General features: G+C 39.7%; 1 protein-coding gene across 2 annotated transcripts in view; it reads right to left on the bottom strand.

Moving 5' to 3' along the window:
* SECISBP2L (SECIS binding protein 2 like) overlaps positions 1–10,115 on the bottom strand; it is a 30,664-nt gene extending 20,549 nt beyond the window's left edge. Inside the window, exon 1 of one of the 2 annotated variants that reach the window (XM_086757228.1) lies at positions 9,929–10,115. In XM_086757228.1, the coding sequence (XP_086613354.1) occupies positions 9,929–9,946 (18 nt within the window). In that variant the 5' untranslated portion in view covers positions 9,947–10,115. The remainder of the gene's footprint in view (positions 1–9,928) is intronic. The other variant, XM_086757227.1, reaches the window with a different exon arrangement.
* Positions 10,116–13,834: the final 3,719 nt, after the last annotated feature.

Here is a 13,834-nt window from a genome sequence, read left to right as displayed (position 1 = left end):
CATTTTCAAAGTGCAATATAAACACTAATTAAGCTAAAAGGGACTGAAGTGCAGATCCTGCAGAGGATACACTAATCTGAGCACAGAAAGAAATAGTTTGCACTGTAGGTGGAGCACAGTTGTGTAGGCTTTCAGAAGTGAAACCAACATATGGAAGATGTAGTAATGCCTGGTCTGCTCTGCAAAATTGACCATGTTCCTAGGCAATTATAAAAAAGATTTTTCATCAGTAAACCATAGGTTTACTGCTAAAATAGATAGTGTATCACAGAAGAACCCCACATACACATTCCATCTGCATAATTCAGACATATTTAAAAGTGTTAAGAATACAATTAAATTTTGCCATTAAGAGGGGACTAAAGACTGCTTAGAAATAAGTTTTAAATTGTGCTTTCAAAGAAAAATAACTCCTCCAACCCTGAAAGTATCCTCAACAGTTTATAAAGTGTTTTTAAGTACAAGACCAAAAGTGTGGGCAAACAATGAAAAATGCTCTATTCAATGAAACAACTGCAGATCCAAAGTACCTTAAATTCTGTATTCCATTGTAAGTTACACTCAGCCACAAAGCATCTTATGGTAAAAAGATTTCAGCTTAATTATACTTATCTCACAGCAGTAGCTCATAGAATATCCATCCAGAGACATTTCAGCCTTACTGTCCAATACCTGAATCTACAAACTTACTAAAACAGCCCTCAAAACTTATTTTCTAATTAAAACATAAGATCAGATCCTGTATTTGTTTAGCTGCATGGGAGTGGAGGATTTGGGATAGACAGGTCCAAAAATGTTCGGAAAATACAGTTGTCCCAGTCAGTAAGAAAAGCTACATTTAAGCACCTATTCATCAAGTAAATGTATCAAGATTGAACTAGAAAAATTCCTAGCTCAAACATTGATTTGAGCAACAGCGAGCTCAAGACCCATTCATGCCGAGTACTGGATCTTTGTTTAGTTAGTGTGACACACTTACATACAAGAAAGTTTAATTACTGAGCAAAAAGTAGAATCATCATCAAGTAAATTACTAAGCCCATGAGTTACACTGCAATTCACCAAGCAAGCTGAAAATCAACTGGTATTTAAGTACTTTGCTCTAACGTACTCTTAGAAAGAGGAGAGGAAAAACCAGTTCAGATTGTAAATGCTCTCTAACTTACAATGTAAGTAGTATATTCACTATTAAATCATCATAACGACCAGTGATCGATGCAATGTATTTTCTATAATGTAGAAGTATTTTCAATACATATTACTTATGATTGTAGTATTACAATTCCCAGCCAATTTCAAAAGTTAAGCCAAAAATCCTGCTCAATGCATTCTTTTCAACTCCAAATATGACACCCAAACTAAGTAATTGCATTCTGTAACAGCTATTCAGATGACTTCTACAAGTGGAATTAAACTTTTCCTTCAAAAAGTGTTACTACATACAAAGCATCTGTCTTTGCTTTTATTTTTATCCCTCCGTTATCAAATTTGCTAATTTGTACTTCTTTAAAAGATTTTATGCCATATTAGCTGCAGTATTAGCTCAAATTGCACCATTAGCCATTTCCTGTTAACATCAGTTCACCAAATAATTTGTATTTAAACATACTGTGCACCTCACTAAAAAATGAACTTTACAAACACAGGAGAAAGCTTTCTAAGTGAAACACTGTTTAGGATAGGAGATGGTTGCCTGCAGGATGTCTGTGAGTATTATTTGAGATCAAAGTTACATCCTTAACAACTTTGATGGTAGAACATTCTGCAAACCACAGTCAGCAAGGCCAAAGCTTGTTTATAATTTAACTGAGAATTCAAAAAAACGACTAAAAATGGAGGAAAAATCAAAAGTCATGCAGTACAGAGTCCGTGATTATTTTAAACTGGTTTTTTTTGAGAAGCTTCTCTGTCTGTGGACTTGTCAAAGCGTGCTGGGAAAGCAGAAACATCCCTTCCAACAAAATGAGTCTTTGCTTTGATATGGTTATTCAGCGAGAACATCAGCCATTTACAGATGAAGTTGTAGCGTAAGAGACCTGAAGTTTCAGCAGCAATTAAAAAAGGAAAACAAAACATCTGAAAAAATAAATAGAAGGATAAAAGTGGAACTGGAGTGGCAGGGGGGAACAAAAAAGTATGTCTTAGCAAGTGACAAGATACACTGTCCCTGTCAAAAAAAAAAAGTGGTTATTGATGACGGGTCTGAAAATGCTTACGGCTATAAGCACCAATACAGAAGCATCACTACCTGCTGTACAACAAGGTCTGCATTACAGTGGAACAATAATCACCTCGATATTAACTAAATGCACTTCTTGATCACTAGGCAGCAGGCAAACGTTCCTTCCTTCTACGTTAACTCTTTTTCAGCACCTGAAGTTACATTCAGAGGAAAAGCTGTGGTGTAGTCGCAGCAGCGGCACCGAACTTGTGCAACACAAATCCCAAGTCCAGCTCTACCCACAGCTTCCTCTGACCTCAGGCACGTCCCCAGCTGCCGTGACGCACCTGCCTCCGCAAAACTCCATGGCATTCTCCTCACCACACAGCCCTGTGGGGATAAACACTTCGCATTTTAAAAAAATTAAAGTTATCAAGCGCTTATGTGCAGCGATCACATCACAAATGACAAAACCTTGACACTCAAATCCCTCCCTGAAAACTAAGAGGGTTTTTTCATGAGATTTCAAGATTGCCAAGCAAAAATAATAGATACAGTTGTGGGCTGGCCTACAAAACTAGATGGTATAAACTTTAAAGGAACACACCAAGGCTGTCTCATCCGTAGAAAAGTCAGCAGTAAAACTAGGATGAGTGCTTCACAAGTACGGCATTCTTAATGAACCACTGAAATCTTCCAAACAACTATCCCTCATCCACTGGTCACTATCTGCCAGCAACACGTCAAGTGAACTTTAGCCAAGATGCTAATTATAAACCACTCCGGCACCGGCTCGGAAAATAGTCAAAATATTTAATTTGTGATTCAGGTTGCGACAAGATTCCCTATTTTAAGTCTTTCCTGTCTGGCTGTCTGCTTTTTCCCTGTATTATTCTGGGAGATTGATATGGGAATATAAAACAAAATTATTCCTTAACGGCGAGTCACTTGCAGAATGGTTTTATTATGATGATTTTTTGGATACTGTATTATATTATCATCATTAGTAGTATTATGAGAGAATACTTTTTCACATCAAGTAATTAAAAAAAAGGAGATATAACTGATCAAAGCAGGAGCCGAATGACTCTCATCAGCAAAGCTGCCATAGCAAAGTATTTCTTGCAATTTGCAAAGATAATCCCTACCTCACTTATCCATCCAAGCATTTTGTATAAAATCTGATTTATTTAAATCTTTCAAGTAAAAATAGGATTATACATCTTTGGAGTTTTGTTGGTTTGTGGTGATTTTTTTTGTTTGTTGTTTTGTTTTTTTTTAATTTATTAAAAACCCAACAGCACACTGGTATCACGTAATTTGACAAGTTTAGGAAAATTTCATTTGAATTATTCTGCTTGGTTTTGCTAGATTCAAACAACTTAGGGATACCCTAAGTAGAAGGACAACTGTAATGTTTCCTTTCCTGTTGCCCAGTTTCTTATACAGGTAATGATTAACTACTGCTATAACACGGCAATTGGCTGATATATTTAATCATAATTTTCTGTACAGCTCATAACATATTTATCTTACCTATAATGGTAAGAAAGACACAGCATATCCTATAATCATAAACACATATGGGTGTATTTGAAAGTTAACTTCTTTTCTTGCCTACAGAACTTGATAGTGTCTGTTATTTAAAGTAATCGAAACTGCATTTCAGAAATCTTTTGCATGCATTACACCCTAAACTTTGTTTTCTTGTGCAATTTAATCTGTACCTACAGGTCTTTTTGGCTTGTGGAGGTTTTTTTTTTTTTAACGCTTCTAAGAAACTTGTTTCACCAAAAAAAAGAATTTGGAGTAAACTTCTGGTATAAAATTTTGCATTTTTTTTTTCCTGTAGGTACTATATAAATATGTATATATACGCTAACTCATGAGAATAGCTACAGAAAACTTAAAAATCTTAATACAAGTGTTTCAAAATCATTCTGCAAGCATCATACAGGCAATCCTCAGCACAACTGGTACATTTCATTAGACAACAAGGCCCTGTTTCTACTTCAGGGTAGAAAACAGAAAGACAGCTCAAGTGTATGACCAAGTAAACAAAATTACTATAAGGAAGCAACATGTTGAAGTTATTTTACCAGTCCCTCTGAAATAATTTAAAGTTCCTTTTACATAGGATGTGTCTTCAGATGAGGACGCTAAACTTTATTAAACTTAAAGCAAAAAGGGGAAACACGTGTACTAAGGTCAGACTGCTAACGAAACTGAAATATAAACAGAATCAACTCTGCAATGTGATTATTCAGACATTTCAGTAGATTTCACAGACAGCTAGTGGTTTCATTTGACACGTGAGGGAAACAATAGCAAATCTAGGTAATTTGCCTAGAGTTACCCAAGCTGATTTTTCAGGACTATGGTCTTCTTGGGTAGAAGCAGTGCTGGTGAACAGACAGCAAAGTAACTCCTCTTTTTAATGAAGGGCATTCTAGGCCTCCTGGCCCTAATATGTTGTCAGAACAACAGAAATAATATTCCCTTAAGAGTGTAGTAAGAGAAAGTGAAAGAAAAAGCAAACAAAAAGAATAATTAATTTACTAGTAAGTAAAGGTGCTGCTGCACTGAACAAGCAAAAAATATCTCCAATTGAGACTTCTTATTTAACAGGTTGTCTCTGTGCTTCTTCAGCAGATACAGAAATAACAATACAAAATAAAATAGTTTGTTGTTGTTGGGTTTTTTATTAAATATCATGTTGACGTGCTTGAGATTCAGTGTCAGAGGCAGCCAATTATGACTGAAGTAAACTCCAGAATAAGAGATCAGATTATTTTTTAAATAGCATTTTGTTTCAGAAGCAAATACTAAGTACAGAAATCAAAGTGCATGCAAACATGTATGAATGCAATTTCTCACAGACTTCATCCACACAGTACAAGTGGAGTGACAAGTGCAGATGAACAGAACTCACAGGACTGATCATCCCACTGGTTTGGAAACACAAGCAAACAAAAAGTATTAGACAAGAAAGATTTGGTAAACGTTAAAGAATTTGAGGGAAGGTTTCTACACTTTTCCTAATCCTTACAACAGAGCACTTGTGATACTAATTTATGCTTTAATTGCTCTCACAGTATTGAGATTTATTCTAGCCTGCATCCACTAAAAAATTAACACTTTGCCACTGACATCAGTAAATGCAGAGTGAGACTCCAAACACAAAGCAATATATTTTTTTTTTTTTATCAGGCTATCTAAAGGCAAACATTGCAAGACCAAACAATTTCATTTCAGGGAGCAACTTTTCCATGTTTATTCAACATTTCACATCACAAGGCTAAACAAAGCTTTATTGAAATTGACCTTTGATAACCAAACTTGATTCTAAATATAAATTTAAGTCATGCTGAAACATCAGATTTTAAATAAGTTGCCTTTTAATGGAAGCACACTCTTTCAAAAGAAACCAAGATTTACACAGAAGTCTCTTTTGTAGATATCCCTAGTTTTGATTTACAAAATGTTTTGCAGTAGGTCATTACATATTTCAGTCCAACAATTACAACTCTTTCAAGACAGCATATATACTGAAACGATCCTTTGTTTCCTATATAAAAGCTACTGTAGTCACCAACAGCTGCAAAGACAGAAGATGACACAAGCAGGAACAGACTGGTAAACTTTGTGCTATAGTTATAGCACTGTATGTTTAATCTTAGAAAAGTTTTTGTTCATTGTATCTTAATGTCATTCAGCATTTTCCATTAAATAAGATCTCTGTCAGCTTGCTCTCTTACAAGAGAGCACTTGGATATCAATCTTACCATTTGCAGGGTGAGAAGAGACACATGCCACATTTCAGAGGGCTATAATAAAATCAGCTGTTTTACTGTCTCAAAGTCTGGGAACAAGAAGTCTCATCACAAATGAAGGATGAAAACATAGCTCAAATTACCTTTTTTTTTTTTAAAAAATCCTGCTTCTGAATGTTGGATTTCATAACTTAAAAGTCATTTTAGCAGCAAGACAAGTCATATTTTGTCTATTTTAAGATAAACTTTACAAACATGGAAGTCATTGTTTCTATAATTAGTTGCTTCTAAGTGGCAGATACTTCAGGAATGGTAAATATGCAGTCCAACTGGAAACAGCAGCAGGCCATTTAACAAAGCACAAAATTTAATCCTCCCTATTTAGATTAAACATAGTAATTTCAATGCAACACCTAAAGCAAATACACTATGAAGTCAGTCTTTCCCTTAGCTCATAATAAGCGAACCATACGTAATTATCTTCCCTTTCACAGAAGAAAGTACCATGCTCAGAATACAACAAAGCCAAGTTCTAAAACTTTTATGTATATACAGAGAATGTGCAATTGGCACAACGTGACATGCTGGAATGTTTAAACTCAAGCCTGGAATATTCTAGGAAAAAAAGGGAGAAAAATCCTATTTATTACTTACAATTACAAAGCTCGTCCAAAGGTTTAAAAAAGCTACCAACAGGCCCCTCTTCACTGATCTAGCTTATAGCATTTCACAGTACATACAAACTTCTAAACTCACACCATCAGTGTGAAGCAGCAATATGACTGCTTTGTCATTAATACTATTAATACTAAAAGTATTAATACAAACCATTCATGAAATCAGCTTCCTCATCTCCTCAAATGAGTAAGTGATAAATAAATTTGTGATCAAAGTTAAGATGTTCATATATCACACCCATAATATTTAAATTCACTGGAGAATATATTCTATCATAAGATAATACAAAAACTTTCACAAAACCCAAATTCTTCTGCACTTTCAAGGTTCAAGAGAAAGTAACATGCAAAACATATGGCTTGAAAAAACTGACCTTTTCCAGCATGCCTCAGCTGAAAATTCTGCCATGGGTAAGAAACACTGAAGGAAATTAGATGGAACAAAGAGCACAAAACATTGATCTAGATCTACTTCTATGGCAAGTATATTATCAAGACAACTGTTGAACGTTCAAGAATAGTAGAGGCAAGCAGAACAGGCTGTCTTTAAGCAATACTAACACAAAACACAGATCATTGATTTTGCAACTTCACCTGATTTCTCAACTGCACTAATAGAACCAAATGTCTTAATCACAGGGCAAGACAAGTGTATAACGCTTCGGAAAAATCAAAGCACAGCAGTACCTTTGAAAGGGGAAGTTGTTTCTCGTTAGTTTTCTTCCACAATCAACTTCAACAGAACGAGTGCCAGAGGTCACATGCCCAGTTTTATCTCTTGTAGGAAAATAACCTACACTAACTGCTGAAACCCATACACTTTTTAACGGCAACAGTTTCAGTTCTGGCGTAGACAGAAGTAAACTTACACACGCACTACAAAAACCACAACACATCCTATCATAAAAAGTTATTTTTGTAACAGCTTCATCATGTTTTCTTCTATGTCAGCTTCCAAAATATCACAGAAATCTGAAGGGCAATCTACAAGTGACATATTTTTGTCACTTACGTGTCCAAATATTCTTGGTGAGATATCTTGTACTGATTTACTGAGACAACATCACAAAACTCTATTCAAATATATTCCCCATCAACACCATTTGCAATCCCCTTTCACTCTTTAAATACTATACTTTAAATATAGCACAATATTCTTACTCCCTCATACTCTAATTCCACAGTAGTGCTTCCTGTCAGCACCTATAGTTACCATACTGTGGCTGAGAAAGTATTCTGGGGGAAAGAGGAGAAGAGGTTAAGTACTGTTAACACATAACTGCATGCTTTAATATTAATTTATCAGATGCCATGCAATACAAATACAGAAAGGAACTCAAATCAAAGAAAAGATTGAACAGCACCCAAACCTGATGCAACCTTACCAAACACTTACATTGGTAAAGGAGATTACACTCAATCCTTACAGCACAAAAGGTTCAAACCCAAAGCATTTAGGGAGCTCCTAATCAAGATGCTACTGTATAATGAGAAGACAAAAGCAACAAGATAGTTGAATCATTTTAGAAACTTATCAGGTATTAATTATTTGTCTGCCTAGAAGCCTTACTGGTGGACAAGGAACCAACAGGACTAGATATGCTGCAAACAGAATAAACATGAAGATGGTTTCTGCCTCAAAGAGCTTAACTGCACCTCCAAGTTGAAATATTGCACTTAGTTAAGGTATTCACAGTGTAAAGCAGTGATTCTGTGTGATTAGCACAACAATTCACAGTTTTCTTGAGCTACTTCCACCAAATAAGAAGAGAATGGTTTGACAGGGGTATGTATGTGAACCTCCCGTAATGAAGAGCTCAAGCAACAAGGAATAAATATTTCACAACTGTAATACAGTACTAATTACAGATGAACCGGGGGGGGGAGGGGGGGGGCAAACCCACACAACAAAACTCAAGATTTCCAAACAAAAAGTAGTTTTACACAGTAAGAGCAGCTTTTCTACATGAAGACAAATAGGAAAGCGTGAAACAAGTGAATTTAAAATCATTATCACCGAGAAAGCCTGATAAGAAAGCCACAGTGAGAACCACACTGTCATAAGATACACTGTTTGCTAACTTCCTTAGACATATGTACAAATTGAAACGCAATATATCTTTACAGAGTGCATTAGTAATCAGTATCTACTTTACTACAGGAGCTTGTGTTATTTTATTGATTAACTCTACTATTAGAACCCTTGGAAATGCCAAAGCTGAAAACTACAAAAAAAATAATAAAAAAAAAGCAATAATTTCTGAGTTTTCAACACATTCTTCTGAAACAGAAGCTTAAAAGTAAGATCAGGTTGTTATAACATATCTTTTAGAACCACCTCCTGATGACGAAACATTTTATTGCATGTATGTAACAAGTCATATGAACTCTTAAGTCCCAGCATAAGCTCCTTCACACCTACAGTCTGAAGGGTCTTAGGAATAATGCAAACTGATTACCTTGGCAAAGCCAAGTTAAATGTTGAAGAAAAAAAAGCAGTGACTCGTAAAACTTGTGAACTATACCCAACTCTTTCCCATTCAGCCGAGACCATCAGCTACATCCCAACACTGAAAACTTCAACATGACCCTACATTTACAGTATTTCAACAAGAGTGGCATGCCTCTCACATCATGAAGTTCTCAAGAAGCCTGTAAAAGCCTCTTCTAGTGATCAGACAGGCTTAAATTACATGTCACTAACTGCAATTATTCCTAAAGCTTGAAACAAAGCCTGAAGGAACAGGAAGGAGAAGACCACAACGGAGCTTCACCTCCCTTTGCCAGTACCCAGGGGAGATGCTGAGGGCTGTCCAGACGCCCCCGAGAGCCCAAGCCCCGGCTCTGCTGGGCCGGGCGCGGCCCGACACCTCCCGCAGGAGCCAGCGCCCAGCTCCCGCCCCGGGAGGGGGGACGGCGGCCGCGTTACCAACCCGCCGAACGCGCGCCGAGCTCCCGCTTCCAGCCTGGAAAACGCCCCCGCCTGAAGCCTCCCCGGGACCCTTTTTCGGCAGGGAGGTAGGGCAGGGCAGGGTAGGGCAGCCCACCCCACAACCGGTCCCCGTCTCCCCCTCCCCGAGCCGCCGCCGGGCTCGGCAGGCCGCGGGCCGCGCCCTGCCGCTCCTCTGCCTGACGGGCCGGGCCGGGCCGGGCCTGACAGCGCGGGTCTGACAGAGCCGGGCCGCCGCCCCGGCGCTGCCCCCGCTCTCCCCGCCCGGCCGCTCGCCCCTCTTCCTCACCGCGACGCCGGGGCGTCGCTGCCCGCTCCCGCCGCGGCTGTTTACGGCTCCCCGCAGCGCCGAGCCCGCCCCCCGCACCTTGTCGGCTTTGTCCATGGCTCCAGCTGGGCTGGGCGGCGGCTTTAATAAGGACGGCGGAGAGCCCGAGCCGCCTCCTCCATGGCTCTCGCTTCCCCCGGCGGGCTCCCGCACACACCCGGAGCGGCGCCGGCCCCGCTCGCAGCTATCACGGAAACCGAGCCCGGCTACGCCACGGCCGGGGGCGGGGCGGGGGTGGGGGGACGGCGGCGGGGCGAGGGCGGCGGGGCGGGAGCGTCTGGGACGGAAGCCGGGCGGGCCCAAGCGCCGTGGAACGCCTTCGCGGGCGCGCTTATCCCAATCCCGCGGCGGGGCGGTTGTGCCTGGTTCTGGGCACCCGAAAACGAACCAGGCTGTGAATTTAAAACATGAAAGAAATCGCCAAAAATAAATGGGGGGCGGGGCCGGGCTATTCCCTCTGCCCGAGGCCGTCGCGTACGCGGCGGTTCTGCCCGCGGCATGCGAGGGCGGCAGGTGTACGGTCTCCACAGAGGCGGTGTCGGGGGAGCCTCAGCGCGAAGGCGTCCTTGAAATTATCTGGAACATGGAAGGGGAAAAAAAAAAATCTGTGATTTATTTAGAGGTAGAAATCTAAAAATGTCACATAAACGACTTGAGCACAGGGCGGGGCTGTGGAGCGGGCCCGGGGCCTGGCACTGCTTCGCGCAGCGGGCCCAGCCCCGGCACCTGCCGCAGGCCAGCGTGTGCGCCGGGAGCTGCTCACTACGGTACCGGAGGGAAAGCGTGAGACACGAGTCTCGGCACAGCTTGGGGGATGTTTCCTTTATTTATTTTGCTTCCGTGGTTTTAACTCACATTTAATTACTGTGAGTAATGCCACCAAAATGCATGAGACTGCGGAGGACAGGAAACGAGTGTACGAGCCAGTGCCGCCTAACGCTGTAAGCTCCCGTGTTCAACAGGTGATGTTCCTACATTTCGTTAGGCTATCGTGGCTGTTGCTGGGGGTTTATTGGCAATCAAGCACGATTTATCAACACCTTAGCTGATAATGTTTCATCAACAGTTCTAAAGCATGGCAAGAGAAAAAAAAATTGAACTTAGACTAAGTACCTTTGTAAAATAAAAATGCAAAGAGCATTTCCAGGTAAAATACATTTATAAAATGTATTAATACAAAAAGCAGATTTTTGCTTGATAGAGGTTCTTTTCAGGAATAAATGGCTGAAGTATGGGGAAAGTAAGAGAGCCTATATCTGCATTTGACATAACTAAAACTACAAAAAATGTCTCCACAGAGCTATCTTGCTAGAGCTTCCTCGATTTAACCTTTATTTTATAATTACTTAATCTTTCCAGATTTATGTTCATTATGTTACGTAACATTTTTTTCTACTTTATAAACATGTAATTTCTTGGATTAATTCACATAAGCCCTTTCTGTTTTCTTAAGAGTTGTTCTTCATTAAAACTTCATACATGGCTGTTACATTGCACAGTACGATCTCATCTTGCAAACAGATTACATGAACAGAGAACTTGTGCAGCCTGTCACTGCTTGCTGTGCTATTCCATCCACAGCAGCAGGATCACCATCTATGTGTAATTTTTGCCTAGGTATCTGCAACATTACTTATGTTCTGTGACTTACGTTCTCATGGGGTTGCAGCCACCAAAATCATAGGTCCTATGGATCATACAGGAGAGGGTGAAGTTGTAATCGAATCACAATTAAATTTAACTATAGCATTTCTATTAACTTCAGAGAGGATGGTGTTTTACTACAAATTAAGAGATCACGAGCACTGCTGCAGCACCCTAACTGATAACAGAACTTCACCTTAACTGGAGAAGCTGTAGGAGTTGTACACTTTATATGCACTTCTGTTCTAGCACTTTTCTTGATGGGATGAAGTGGTCAGCAGAACTAACACAAGCGGTCATAACCCTAGGAAGTAATTTCAAGGTAGTAACACAGATTAATTTGAGGTTATGATGTTATGCTCCCAGGGGCTTTTACACAATGACACTTGTTATTTCAACACAAGAAGTCACGAAAGTAAAACTGGGGATTAAGCTGGTTCTATCAAGAGCTTTCAGCTGATGCAATGGCACAGCATTTCATCAGTTATTGATGAATTTAAATAGGAGATGGAAATTTACAGATAAATAATTATGAAACATAAAATAAGCCACCTAAACTTAATCTCCATAAATCAAATAACAGATCTCTACTGAGTGAAATGTATTTTATTCCCTGTAGTTGAATGTGTTACGCTTATTTGTGCAAAGTTAGGTTGACTTATATAAAACCTACTCACTTTTCATCTCCCAAGTAATGTGGGAGAACTTGCCTGACTGGACAGAAAACAGTGAAAAAATCCCACTGAAACAACTAGAACAATTGTCTTCTTGTATTAGCACACCAGCATTTTAGCGTGGAATGCAGCTTAATTTGTCCAAGTCGGTGCTGACCGCAGAATATATATTATGACATTTGCTTAAGATAGTCACTGTATTTTTAAAAAATAACGACTCATTATGGCAAGGCTGTTCATTATGAAATCCTTCTTTTGTTCCCAAGACAGATACCAACAGAAAGGTCACACTTGAAGGGGCTGTTATGCATACTTAAACAACAATAACAAGAAGTTCTAAGATCTAAATTGGGCAGCGATTAAAGAGATATCAGAGCTACAGAAATCTATACAATATACACATTACAGAAAGTCATGCTGGGTGACCTGAGTGGCCACTTGGGTTAAAAGAACTCAGGTCTCCCATAAAAGTTTAACTCCATATTATCACCAAGAAGAAAGACATACCGAAGCACTCGGAACGAGTTATGTTAGATCCTCTACCCACAGCTATCACAACTCTGCCAGGGTATTGGTTACATCATCATCATCTTGATCGAGTATTGTGTAAGAGAACTCAACAGTCCTCAAGGAAGCCATAATTCAATTTAAACACACTGGTAATTGTGGTAGCTGATTTTGAATATTCAGTCCTAAGAGTCTCGTTCTCAAATCTGGCAGTTTGTAAACAATTATTGCTATTTTTTTTTACTGTAAGATGCAGTAAGTAAGTGAACCGTTTGGAAGCAAAAATGATATTTGAACCTAGCAGGTGCTGACTGCAATTCTGCTAATAAGTTGTTGGCTTTATTGCTACATCTGCTGGATAGTGGAGATATCCTTCCTGAATACAACAGACGACACCAACCAAAGGAAGAAAAAAAATCTAGGTCGACACAAAAATAAAAAATGGAGTCTAAATCAAAATATCTCAGCAGTATGGAAAGGCACTTGGAAATGACTGTATTCAGAACTAAAATCACAGGATTACAAGCAAATCTAACAGCATATGTGTGGCTACTCACACTCTTCACTTACATAGGCTCTTATTTACATCTAGTGGGTAAGAAGTCCTACAGAACATAGAAGGATGTGATTAAGCACATCTCGCTGAAATCGAGGCAGCTTCTTATATTGAAAGCTGAACATATGTATAAGCTTAGTCGCACTGGCAGGGAAGTATGAAAAAAAGGCTTGCTCAGCAACACCCCCTGCCCCGCCACCGCCGAAGTCTAAGCAAGCCGAGACTGAGCTCCATGGCAGCACCACCTGAACGTGGACCGCAACAGCATTAGCAAGTTTGGAAGCTGCCACAGTGAGCAAGTGGAAGAGGCAGCGGGAAGGAAGCTGACTCCAAAATTACAGTTTTACTGGACTGGGACTAAAATCTTCAGCACAATTACAGAAAAAGACAAGTACAGAAAGGAAAATATATCTTGGCAGATAAATATTTGTATCTGATGTGGGGAGATACGACATGTAGCATCCTGCACAGACAGCTAAGGGCAGACGCAACAGGGAACATACTGCAACCAAAGGGGGAAGGTAGGCTGGGAACCAGTCCATGAGTCTGAGAATCACGATTCTG

This window comes from Chlamydotis macqueenii, chromosome 12, assembly GCF_036417535.1.
Source record: "Chlamydotis macqueenii isolate bChlMac1 chromosome 12, bChlMac1.mat, whole genome shotgun sequence".
Taxonomy (NCBI): domain Eukaryota; kingdom Metazoa; phylum Chordata; class Aves; order Otidiformes; family Otididae; genus Chlamydotis; species Chlamydotis macqueenii.
The sequence above is the reverse complement of the archived record's forward strand: the minus strand, read 5'-3'. Positions and strand labels throughout refer to the sequence as shown.